The sequence below is a fragment of the Salmo trutta genome, chromosome 18, assembly GCF_901001165.1.
Source record: "Salmo trutta chromosome 18, fSalTru1.1, whole genome shotgun sequence".
NCBI lineage: Eukaryota > Metazoa > Chordata > Actinopteri > Salmoniformes > Salmonidae > Salmo > Salmo trutta.
The window spans coordinates 1,404,303-1,416,999 of NC_042974.1; the positions used below are offsets into that span (position 1 = coordinate 1,404,303).

Consider the following 12,697-nt stretch of genomic DNA (forward strand, 5'->3'; position numbering starts at 1 on the left):
ACATTTCACATTCTTGAAATAAAGTGGGGATCCTAACTGACCTAAGACAGGGAAATTTTTACTAGGATTAAATGTCAGGAATTGTGAAAAACTGAGTTTAAATCTATTTGGCTAAAGTGTAGGTAAACTTCAGACTTCAACTGTAGATCCGATATGACTCTGCACAAATCTCGTCGGTCTGTTACATGTCTCTCTGTTGTTTGTGACATCTCGATTGGTAGATAGTTAACTCATCTGAGTGTGAGTGTCTGTCTGTGTGTGTGTCTGTCTGTGTGTGTGTCTGTGTGCGTGTGACTGTATGTGTACATGTGTGTGTGTGACTGTGTGTGTGTTACTGTGTGCATGCCTGTGTGTGCGTGCCTGTGTGTGTGCGTGTGCGTGTGCATGTGCGTGTGTGTTACTGTGTGTGTGTGTTACTGTGTGCATGCCTGTGTGTGCGTGCCTGTGTGTGTGTGTGCGTGCGTGTGTGTGTGACTGTGTGCATGCCTGTGTGTGTGTGTGTGTGTGTGTGTGTGTGTGTGTGTGTGTGTGTGTGTGTGTGTGTGTGTGTGTGTGTGTGTGTGTGTGTGTGTGTGTGTGTGTGTGTGTGTGTGTGTGTGTGTGTGTGTGTGTGTGTGTGTGTGTGTGTGTGTGTGTGTGTGTGTGTGTAAGGGTAAGAACATGACTGCGTGCCAACGAGCCTCTACTCTGGAGGGCTGGAGGATCCACTTCCCTCTGTAAGGAGTCACGCACACACACACACACACACACACACACACACACACAGACAGACAGACAGAAACAGGTGCCATGTCATCCCAGGATTATAATGTGTTGTGTAACAGCTGGGGTATGGTACATGTGATCTGAAAGGTTACGCTCCCTCACTCTGCTCTGAAAGGTTACGAACGCTCCCTCACTCTGCTCTGAAAGGTTACACACCCTCCCTCACTCTGCTCTGAAAGGTTACACACACTCCCTCACTCTGCTCTGAAAGGTTACACACCCTCCCTCACTCTGCTCTGAAAGGTTACACACCCTCCCTCACTCTGCTCTGAAAGGTTACACACCCTCCCTCACTCTGCTCTGAAAGGTTACACACACTCCCTCACTCTGCTCTGGAAGGTTACACACCCTCCCTCACTCTGCTCTGGAAGGTTACACACCCTCCCTCACTGTGCTCTGGAAGGTTACACACCCTCCATCACTCTGCTCTGGAAGGTTACACACGCTCCCCTTACTCTGCTCTGGAAGGTTACACACCCTCCATCACTCTGCTCTGAAAGGTTACACACCCTCCCTCACTCTGCTCTGGAAGGTTACACACCCTCCCTCACTGTGCTCTGGAAGGTTACACACCCTCCATCACTCTGCTCTGGAAGGTTACACACCCTCCCTCACTCTGCTCTGAAAGGTTACACACCCTCCCTCACTCTGCTCTGTGTCATGACGTTGCCCTCTTTGAGTACAGCGAGCACAGTTGACCCCCTCTCCCTGCACCTCCCCCTGCACCTCCCCCTGCACTTCTTCACCATCTCCCTCTGTCTCCTACACCCAGGCTGCTGTGGTCAGAAGGGGTCGTAAATTCCTAAGAAAATGTCCCACCTCATGGCCACAGTATAAAGAGACAGAGTGGTTTCATGGAGAAACAAAGGATTCTTCCACCTCAAAGAATTAGAGAACCGAACGACATTTATGTTCTGGAGAAGGTATAAACGATCGATGAAGAATCCAGCTACGAACTGGTCCGTTTGGTACAATTTTGTGAAACTCATGAGAGACAATATCGCCATATTACCATAATAATGTTTATATACTAGCCTCAGCTATGAGACTTACATCTAAATGGTTGTATAAAATGAATGAATAAGGATAGAACTGTTTGTGATATTGTGCAATGTGATTTTGGACTGTTAATGAAGGAAACTCCAATTCCCTTTGGAGTCTTAACTAAGTCATCGGCACGCCCCCAGGAACACAGACAGGACCTGGCGTCATGTGACAGCCTTTTCTACGTTCAGTATATAAACCCAGGGTTTCTTTCCCTAGACCAGGCCTCCACTCCATTACGAGTTGGCTAATAGGTTTGACCATGCATCCCTCTACTGAACTTTAACCATACCACGTGGTTAAACTATTAGACTATCGATACAGAATAATAACAAGTCTTTGATATTAATTACTAGTCTGCAGCTAGGAATTCGGTATCATTGAACGCGACAACCGACGGAAACATCTGTCCTTTAACGACATGAACGAATGTCGCTTTGAAAGATCCATTCTAACCGAGAGAGAGAGAGAGAGAGAGAGAGAGAGAGAGAGAGAGAGAGAGAGAGAGAGAGAGAGAGAGAGAGAGAGAGAGAATGACCTTTCCAACAAAGATCCCGACGACACACTGAGCGTAAATATATATATTGATTGCAATTGTTCCCGAATGAGTGAGCGTTCATGTGCAAAGGATTAGCATTTCAATTGTTAATATTTATCAACTCTGTAGTGTCTTCTCAGCTGACCCCACCCCCCTTTTGTCTAACAAGCCGCCATGCCAGTTTAGCCCACTAGGGCACATTCTCCTATCATTTCTTTGTAACCATATCTGTTTGATTATGCATTTCTGTTGAATTATTTAGTTTAGTAAATAAATGATTTTAAGACAATTGATGTATGGATGACTTATAGGGAAGACTGGGTTCGTGCAGATAACCAACAATTTACGACGTTTGGAATGAAACTGCCGAGGTAAACGAATATGTCATTAATCAGAAGACTAATAGATCAGATATTATAATATCTGAAAGTTATATTAGGAAAATTATAACTTTGTAATCTGAATATTTTCCTTGGTGCCCCGACCTCCTAGTTAATTACAGTTAAACGATGAATCAGTTTAATCGCGTAATAATAATTACAGAGAGTTATTTGATAAACATGTCTTCAGTTTTAATGATGCCAAAGACACGACATCTGAAAACCACTGCCACACAACCACAACAGATCCAATTGCTTTATATGTCTTATGTTCGTTCATATGGGCAAGCTATGGACAAGTGAACAGCCTAATGATCACACTGTCAATCAACAAAATAGGTTTTAAAACAGTTGTATGTTTCATTTTAACATTGTTACATTACTTTAGGCCTGCCTAACTACAATCATTTTTTTGTGCAAAAATTCTCCTGAAAGCATGGAACAGGAAAACAAGCAAAACCTTTTATGCAAACAATACAGTGTATATCAAAAGTTACCAACACCTTTTATAATGTACCCTATCATAGAAACCATATAATGCACCACATTGCTACTGTTAAATGAAATTAGTGCAAATCTATGGAGGTCATTCAAGCCCTGCATTCATACACTCTAAAGACTAAAGGTATTTTATAGGGTGCAGGTTTATATTGCTGCACAAGTCAGTAATTATTTATTGAGATTAGAACAAAGAGAGAGAGAGAGAGTCAGTAATTATCTATTGAGATTAGAACACAGAGAAAGAGTCAGTAATTATCTATTGAGATTAGAACACAGAGAAAGAGTCAGTAATTATCTATTGAGATTAGAACACAGAGAGAGGGAGAGAGTCAGTAATGATCTATTGAGATTAGAACAAAGAGAGAGAGAGAGAGAGAGAGAGTCAGTAATTATCTATTGAGATTAGAACAAAGAGAGAGAGAGAGAGAGAGAGAGTCAGTAATTATCTTTTGAGATTAGAACAAAGAGAGAGAGCGAGAGAGAGAGTCAGTAATTATCTATTGAGATTAGAACACACAGAGAGAGAGAGAGTCAGTAATTATCTATTGAGATTAGAACAAAGAGAGAGAGAGAGAGAGTCAGTAATTATCTATTGAGATTAGAACAAAGAGAGAGAGAGAGAGAGAGAGAGAGTCAGTAATTATCTATTGAGATTAGAACAAAGAGAGAGAGAGAGAGTCAGTAATTATCTATTGAGATTAGAACACAGAGAAAGAGTCAGTAATGATCTATTTAAATTAGAACACAGAGAAAGAGTCAATAATTATCTATTTAGATTAGAACCCAGAGAGACAAAGCCGTCACGTAGCTGCATAAAAAAAAAGACTTTTTCACAATGCCTTTGCTGCAGCATAGGTGCATCCACTTTAAAGCAAATGTTTTTACCTGTTCTGCAGCAACGGCTCTTTAATGTCCTTAACTATAGGTTTACCAAATCAGCTCTTAATTAATAAACCAAGCTACTCCGCTGTAACTGACACCTTCCCGGCTGAGATCCTCAGAGGATGTCTCTTGCAGGTGTTGGAGAAGTAAGGGAACACTCTCTGGGTGAACTTGTGTTGGAACTTGTAGATGAGGGTGTTGTCTGAGGCGTCGGAGAAGATGACCCTGCCTCTGTCCCAGTCCAGCTGCACTCTGACCTCCTGGGGCCTTCTCTTCAGGACCAGGGGAGTAGCGGTGGCTGTGCGGGCGCGGTATTCACCTCCATAGTAACAGATGGTCCACAGGCCCCTCTCTAGAATACAATGGAATAGAATAGATTATACATATATTTTTATTTATTTAACCTTTATTTAACTAGGCAAGTCAGTTAAGAACAAATTCTTATTTACAACGACGGCCTACACCGGCCAAACCAATAGATATTTTACTGTCTATTTGAGAAAAGGTTTATTTTTGCAGAATTTAACCGCCACACGTACACTCATTCACAACGATTGGCACAGGGTCAGTCACAGAGCAGCGCCTCTGGACGGAGAGCTGCTTTTTTGTTGTTGTTGTTGAAGTTATGTTTCTTGCTCAATGGCACAATGTCAGGAGACAGTACCTGGGCTCGGGGGGAACCACTCCTTCCTCGAGACCGTCTCCCGTGCCACGCCCACGGCCCACTCGCTGTTCACCCCCACCTCCACGTCCCAGGTGTGTCGTCCAGAGCTGAAGCCCTCGGAACCCAGGACACACTCATAGTAACAGAACCTCTCTGGGTTGTCAGGGAGTCGCTCCTCCTCCTCTGTGTACCGCAGGCTGGTCAGATCCTCAGACAGAGACAGGCAGATATCAGCCGTGTTGGGGTCCAGAGTCACAGGAGCTGGGAGGGAGGGAGGGAGGGAGGGAAAGAGAGAAAGAGAGAAAGAGAGAGAGAAATAGAGAGAGAGATTGATTGATTGATTGATTGAGACAGTGTACATTGAGTTAATCATTCCTACAGTACTCAAAACACATTATTTGCTCATGTATTGTGATGTTATGGTCTTCCTCTACTCACTGTATGTAATGACGTCCTGCATCTTCTCCCAGACTCTGTAACTGAGACAGCCCAGGTGTTTGGCCACGTCTAGCAGAGCTCCTGCCACCTCCTCTGGCTCCTGCACTGTCACCTGAGTCCTGTCAGAAGAAGGTTCATGTGTCAACAGGTTTACAAAATGTATCATCTCTTGTGACAGACAGACAGAGGTAGCCCATGTGAAATTTGGTTATAGGTGAGATTTTGTTGTAGCTGAGATTTGGTTATAGGTGAGATTAGGTTGTAGGTGAGATTTGGTTACAGGTGAGATTAGGTTATAGGTGAGATTAGGTTATAGGTGAGATTTGGTTATAGGTGAGATTAGGTTATAGGTGAGATTAGGTTATAGGTGAGATTAGGTTATTGGTGAGATTTGGTTATAGGTGAGATTAGGTTATAGGTGAGATTAGGTTATAGGTGAGACTTGGTTACAGTAGAGATTAGGTTGTAGGTGAGATTAGGTTATAGGTGAGATTAGGTTGTAGGTGAGATTTGGTTGTAGGTGAGAGTAGGTTGAAGGTGAGATTAGGTTAAAGGTGAGATTAGGTTATAGGTGAGATTAGGTTGTAGGTGAGATTAGGTTGTAGGTGAGATTGGGTCGTAGGTGAGATTAGGTTATAGGTGAGATTATATAGGTGAGATTAGGTTATAGGTGAGATTAGGTTATAGGTGAGATTAGATTATAGGTGAGATTAGATTATAGGTGAGATTAGATTATAGGTGAGATTAGATTATAGGTGAGATTAGGTTATAGGTGAGATTAGATTATAGGTGAGATTAGATTATAGGTGAGATTAGATTATAGGTGAGATTAGATTATAGGTGAGATTGGGTTATAGGTGAGATTAGATTATAGGTGCTGAGAAGCACAACTATGAAGGAAAAGAAAGAGCAACACACCCACCTCTCAGAGGTCCTCTTGAAGTTCTAATGGAAAAGATGACGTCTTACTTGAAAGGCAAACAATAATATCCTTATATTACAACCCCTTTTCATATCGTGATCTTGTTCTCTGATGAGTCCGTACCTTGAGGAAGGATATGTCATCACCTGTGTCCATGGCCTCCACCGTCACCTCAATGGCCTCAGCTAGAGAGTTGATCTGGTCTGTTGTTCTGTCTATCCTGTCCCTCATCCTCTGGGTCTTCTCCTGCTCCTCTTCCTTCAGAGCAGAGATCACAGCAGCTTCCTCGTCCCGGAGGAACTGGTGCAGCTTCTCAAACTGCTGCTGCACCAGGCGCTCAGTCTGCTGTGCCTGGCTCTGCAGGGGTAAACGGGAATAGGGGACGACAGGATAAAGAAGGAATGAAAGAAGGAGATACAGGAGATGGAGGGAGTATCAGAATCCGAGTGACCTCATCTCTACCAATACTTTAGCAGTTTATCAAGCGGGATTAGGAGTAGCTCAGGAAATGATATTAATGATAATGTATTCTACTGGATCTACTGTCTGATATCAATGATAATGTACTTCTACTGGATATATAGTCTGATATCAATGATAATGTACTTCTACTGGATCTACTGTCTGATATTAATGATAATGTACTTCTACTGGATCTACTGCATGATATTAATAATGTACTTCTACTGGATCTACTGTATGATATTAATAATGTACTTCTACTGGATCTACTGTCTGATATCAGTGATAATGTACTACTACTAGATATATAGTCTGATATCAATGATAATGTACTTCTTCTGGATCTACTGTCTGATATCAATGATAATGTACTACTACTAGATATATAGTCTGATATGAATGATAATGTACTTCTACTGGATATATTGTCTGATATCAATGATAATGTACTTTGACTGGATCTACTGTTTCAACATCAATCCCAGTTATTGTGCTATTACCATTTCACAGTGCTGATGAAAGTATATTTGATCAATGGAGTGACACACAACTAGTCCCATTCAAAGCCAGAAATGATCCATCGTTCTGTCTATCGGATGGATCTGACGCCTTTTGACCCCTCCTAACCTTGATGTGTTCAGCTGACTCCTCACAGGTCTGTTTGACAGTGTTCAGAGCCTCCAGCTTCTCCTGTAGAGGTCTCAGGGCAGACGTCAGCTCCCTCTGGGGTCAGAGGTCAGTTGTTAGAGAGAGGTCAGGGGTAAGTCAACATACACATATGTTTGTCTCCATCCTACTTGGTTAGGGTTTCTAACAACCACGTCAGATCAGTTGTACTGTAGGGGAGAGTGGGGTAAGTTGAGCCAAAGGGGTAAGTTGAGCCAACCTTGTTTCTAGGAAATGATACAAAAATGCTTGGTTTCATGATGTTTGTATCTAAACCAAAGTAGATAATAATAAGATTGTTCTATACATCAGTTGGTGTCTCTATTAGCTTCAATATGAGGTCTTAAACCTAGCCTGAAAGTGCATCCTTCTAGCTGTGTGGGCTAATATAGTCAAAATGTTTTCCTTGTGGTGAATTGAACCAATGGTTGAGCCAATGGCAAGTTGAGCAAATTGAAGTGTTTTCTTCCCAGGCAAAATCCAAGGCATTATATCTGGTATATGAGGTAACAACAGGGCCTGGTCTGTGTTAAAGTGTTTTCAAAAGTTCAAAGTGTTTGTTAGGCGTTAAGCCTGAGTTCAAAGATGCTTAAAAATATATAGTTTTAAAGTGCTTGTGATTTGGGAAATAAAAATTGACATGTTTTTAACAAGGTAGTGGTAATATTTAATTCATTTCAGAAATGTGTAGGCGGCTTAACTTACCCTGTCCCGGGTTCAAACTTACCTCATACGTGGGATAAGGTGTGCCAAGAGACCACTTTTTTTTGGACAAGCTATATTTTCAAAACTGTAGTGTTTACATGAATTCTGATATTGTACGTGGAGCCATGTTGGTTGGGAGTGTTGGGATGGTGTGCGGCTGGGCTGTACTTCCCCCGAGGAGCAGTTGTAGCTACGTCACAACTGGCCACTGAACTATTGCAGCTCTGCGTTTGTGGACTCTGAATTCCGCTTTCGTCTCTGAGTATCTGCGTAGATAGTCAGTCACAACAGTCTCACCTTGCAGTCGTGCACAGCCTCCTCCGTGGGACAACACTCGTGGTCGTCGTGCTCCTCGCTCTGACACTCCACACACACCATCTCCTTGTCCTCCACACAATACAATGTCAGCCTCTCCCCATGCAGAGGACACAGCTCCCTGCCCCCGTCCTCTACCCCTCCATCCCTGGCCCGCCGCGGCTGCCCTTGGAACAGGGAATCCAGCAGTCTCTTCAGGACGCAGTCCAGCAGGTCTCTGCCGTAGCAGACCGTACAGCCCCCCTGGCCCAGCTCGCCCTCACACAGCCCCAGGCAGGCCTCACACAGGCTGTGGCCACACGGCAGGACCAGGGGCCCTGGTCCCTGACAGCCCGGGCACACAGCCTCTTCCCTGGGGAGAGAGGGCTCATCACCCCTTTGCTGCTCAGACGCCATGGAAACAGATTGATCTCTCCTTGATCACTCTTGATCACTGGATCTTTGATAGGTGCCTCTTGCTACAGTATTATGGTCTGTTGCTCTGCTACTCTCTGCAGCAGCTTGGTTAATGTTTAATGCGTAGCAATGATTACACAATCAGTGGTGCTGTTTGGTCACAACAGGAAACCCCCCTGGTGGCTATTTATAGTCAGGTGTTACTGATTTTAGATAGACGGACAGACAGCTCTCAGTGGCTAGTCTCTGAAACCCGACCCTTAAACAGAAATGTCAAAATGTTTCAACTACGTATTCATCATTTCCAGCAACACCCCAACATCAACATCTGGGTTAACGGTGTGTTTCTATGTTTTCTAGTAAACAAGATAGAGGAAGATACTGTGCATTCGGAAAGTTTTCAGACTTTTTTCCACATTTTGTTACGTTACAGTTTTATTCCAAAATGGATTAAATAACAAAATATCTTCATAAATCTACACACAATACCCCCATAATGACAAAGTGAAAATAGGTTTTTAGAAATGTATTAAAAACATAAATACAGTGGGGCAAAAAAGTATTTAGTCAGCCACCAATTGTGCAAGTTCGCCCACTTAAAAAGATGAGAGAGGCCTGTAATTTTCATCATAGGTACACTTCAACTATGACAGACAAAATGAGAAAAAAAATCCAGAGATCACATTGTAGAATTTTTAATGAATTTATTTGCAAATTATGGTGGAAAATAAGTATTTGGTCAATAACAAAAGATTCTCAATACTTTGTTATATACCCTTTGTTGGCAATGACACAGGTCAAACGTTTTCTGTAAGTCTTCACAAGGTTTTCACACACTGTTGCTGGTATTTTGGCCCATTCCTCCATGCAGATCTCCTCTAGAGCAGTGATGTTTTGGGGCTGTCACTGGGCAACACGGGCTTTCAACTCCCTCCAAAGATTTTCTATGGGGTTGAGATCTGGAGACTGGCTAGGCCACTCCAGGACCTTGAAATGCTTCTTACGAAACCACTCCTTCGTTGCCCGGGTGGTGTGTTTGGGATCATTGTCATGCTGAAAGACCCAGCCACGTTTCATCTTCAATGCCCTTGCTGATGGAAGGAGGTTTTCACTCAAAATCTCACGATACATGGCCCCATTCATTCTTTCCTTTACACGGATCAGTCGCCCTGGTCCCTTTGCAGAAAAGCAGCCCCTAAGCATGATGTTTCCACCCCCATGCTTCACAGTAGGTATGGTGTTCTTTGGATGCAACTCGGCATTCTTTGTTCTCCAAACACGACGAGTTGAGTTTTTACCAAAAAGTTCTATTTTGGTTTCATCTGACCATATGACATTCTCCCAATCCTCTTCTGGATCATCCAAATGCTCTCTAGCAAACTTCAGACGGGCCTGGACATGTACTGGCTTAAGCAGGGGGACACGTCTGGCACTGTAGGATTTGAGTCCCTGGCGGCGTAGTGTGTTACTGATGGTAGGCTTTGTTACTTTGGTCCCAGCTCTCTGCAGGTCATTCACTAGGTCCCCCCGTGTGGTTCTGGGATTTTTGCTCACCGTTCTTGTGATCATTTTGACCCCACGGGGTGAGATCTTGCGTGGAGACCCAGATTGAGGGAGATTATCAGTGGTCTTGTATGTCTTCCATTTCCTAATAATTGCTCCCACAGTTGATTTCTTCAAACCAAGCTGCTTACCGATTGCAGATTCAGTCTTCCCAGCCTGGTGCAGGTCTACAATTTTGTTTCTGGTGTCCTTTGACAGATCTTTGGTCTTGGCCATAGTGGAGTTTGGAGTGTGACTGTTTGAGGTTGTGGACAGGTGTCTTTTATACTGATAACAAGTTCAAACAGGTGCCATTAATACAGGTAACGAGTGGAGGACAGAGGAGCCTCTTAAAGAAGAAGTTACAGGTCTGTGAGAGCCAGAAATCTTGCTTGTTTGTAGGTGACCAAATACTTATTTTCCACCATAATTTGCAAATAAATTCATTAAAAATCCTACAATGTGATTTTCTGGAGAAAAAAAATCTAATTTTGTCTGTCATAGTTGACGTGTACCTATGATGAAAATTACAGGCCTCTCATCTTTTTAAGTGGGAGAACTTGCACAATTGGTGGCTGACTAAATACTTTTTTGCCCCACTGTACCTTATTTACATAAGTATTCAGACCCTTTGCTATGAGAATCGAATTTGAGCTCAGGTGCCTCCTGTTTCCATTGATTGGAGTCCACATGCAGTAAATTCAATTGATTGGACATGATTTGGAAAGGTACACACCTGTCTATATAAGGTCCCATAGTTGACAGTGCATGTCAGAGCAAACACCAAGCCATGAGGTTGAAGGAATTGTCCATATAGCTCCGAGACAGGATTGTGTCATGGCACAGATCTGGGGAAGGGTACCAAAACATTTCTGCAGCATTGAAGGTCCCCAAGAACACAGTGGCTTCCATCATTCTCAAATGGAAGAAGTTTGGAACCACCAAGACTCTTCCTAGAGCTGGCTGGCCGGCCAAACTGACCAATCGGGAGAAGAGCCTTGGTCAGGGAGGTAACCAAGAACCTGATGGTCACTCTGACAAAGCTCCAGACTTCCCCTGTGGAGATGGAAGAACCTACCAGAAGGACAACCATCTCTGCAGCACAACACCAATCAGGCCTTTATGGAAGAGTGGCCATACGGAAGCCACTGCTCAGTAAAAGGAACATGAAAGCCCACTTGGAGTTTGCCAAAAGGCACCTAAAGGACTCTCAGACTATGAGAAACAAGATTCTTTGGCCTGATGAAACCAAGATTGAACTCTTTGGCCTGAATGCCAAGCTTCACATCTGGAGGAAACCTGGCACCATCCCTATGGTGAAGCATGGTGGTGGCAGCATCATGCTGTGGGGATGTTTTTCAGTGGCAGGGACTGGGAGACTAGTCAGGCTCGAGGGAAAGACGAACGGAGAAAAGTACAGAGAGATCCTTGATGAAAACTGCAACAAACTGCAGCAAACACTCAAACTGGACAGTTTTATCTCAATCTCTTCATTCAAAGACTCAATCATGGACACTCTTAATGACAGTTGTGGCTGCTTTGCGTGATATATTGTTGTCTCTACCTTCTTGCCCTTTGTGCTGTTGTCTGTGCCCAATAATGTTTGTACCATGTTTTGTGCTGCTACCATGCTGTGCTGCTGCCATGTTGGTTTCTACCATGTTGTGTTGTCATGTGTTGCTGCCATGCTGTGTTGTCGTCTTAGGTCTCTCTTTATGTAGTGTTGTGTTGTCTCTCTTGTCGTGATGTGTGTTTTGTCCTATATTTCTATTGAATTTATTTTTATTTTTAATCCTACTCCCCACAGGAGGCCTTTTGCCTTTTGGTAGGCCGTCACTGTAAATAATAATTTTTTCTTAACTGACTTGCCTAGTTAAATAAAGGTTACATTTTAAGAAGATATTAACTTAGAGATGTCTCTCTAGACATCCAGGTTGCCTTCCACAATGTTCCAATGTTCTGACATAAAGGGAACTTTCTAAAATGTTCAACAGCACCATCTCAACATCTGGGTAAACGGTGTGTTTCTATGTTTTGTAGTATAGAAGATAGAGGAAGATAAGTTTCCAATGACATCATCAGTGTGCATGATGTGATTTTAAGCAGTTTCCTGCTAAATCGCCTACCTATCCTACCTGTCTACCAATTGGTTGATGATGCCATTGGAAACACTTACAGTGGATTTGGAAAGTATTCAGACCCCTTGACTTTTCGCACACTTTTATTACATTACAGCCTTATTTTAAATAGTTTTTTTTCCTAATCAAAATACACACAATATCCCATAATGACGAAGCACAAACAGGGTTTTGTTTTGAAATATCACATTTACATAAGCATTCAGACCCTTTACTCAGTACTTTGTTGAAGCACCTTTGGCAGAGATTACAGCCTCGAGTCTCCTTGGGTATGACGCTATAAGCTTGGCACACCTGTTTTCGGGGAGTTTCTCCCATTCTTCTCTGCAGATCTTCAAC

General features: G+C 43.1%; 1 protein-coding gene across 1 annotated transcript; it reads right to left on the reverse strand.

Annotated features, from left to right (window-relative positions):
* Positions 1–3,813: 3,813 nt before the first annotated feature.
* Positions 3,814–8,832, reverse strand: LOC115152722 (E3 ubiquitin-protein ligase TRIM39). The gene is made up of 7 exons (XM_029697479.1): positions 8,265–8,832; positions 7,224–7,319; positions 6,258–6,491; positions 6,135–6,157; positions 5,213–5,331; positions 4,775–5,035; positions 3,814–4,462 (listed from the first exon to the last, which is right to left on the reverse strand). Exons 1-7 carry the CDS (start codon positions 8,676–8,678, stop codon positions 4,188–4,190), a joined length of 1,422 nt encoding a protein of 473 aa, XP_029553339.1. The 5' UTR covers positions 8,679–8,832; the 3' UTR covers positions 3,814–4,187.
* Positions 8,833–12,697: the final 3,865 nt, after the last annotated feature.

Coding starts and splice junctions, on each gene's coding strand:
- LOC115152722 (XM_029697479.1), bottom strand. CDS start 8,678: ATGGCGTCTGAGCAGCAAAGGGGTGATGAGCCCTCTCTCCCCAGGGAA. Junction 6,492..7,223: donor AGTCAGCTGAACACATCAAG/GTTAGGAGGGGT, acceptor TTACCCCTGCAG/AGCCAGGCACAGCAGACTGA. Junction 5,332..6,134: donor TTCAAGAGGACCTCTGAGAG/GTGGGTGTGTTG, acceptor TTCTTCTGACAG/GACTCAGGTGACAGTGCAGG.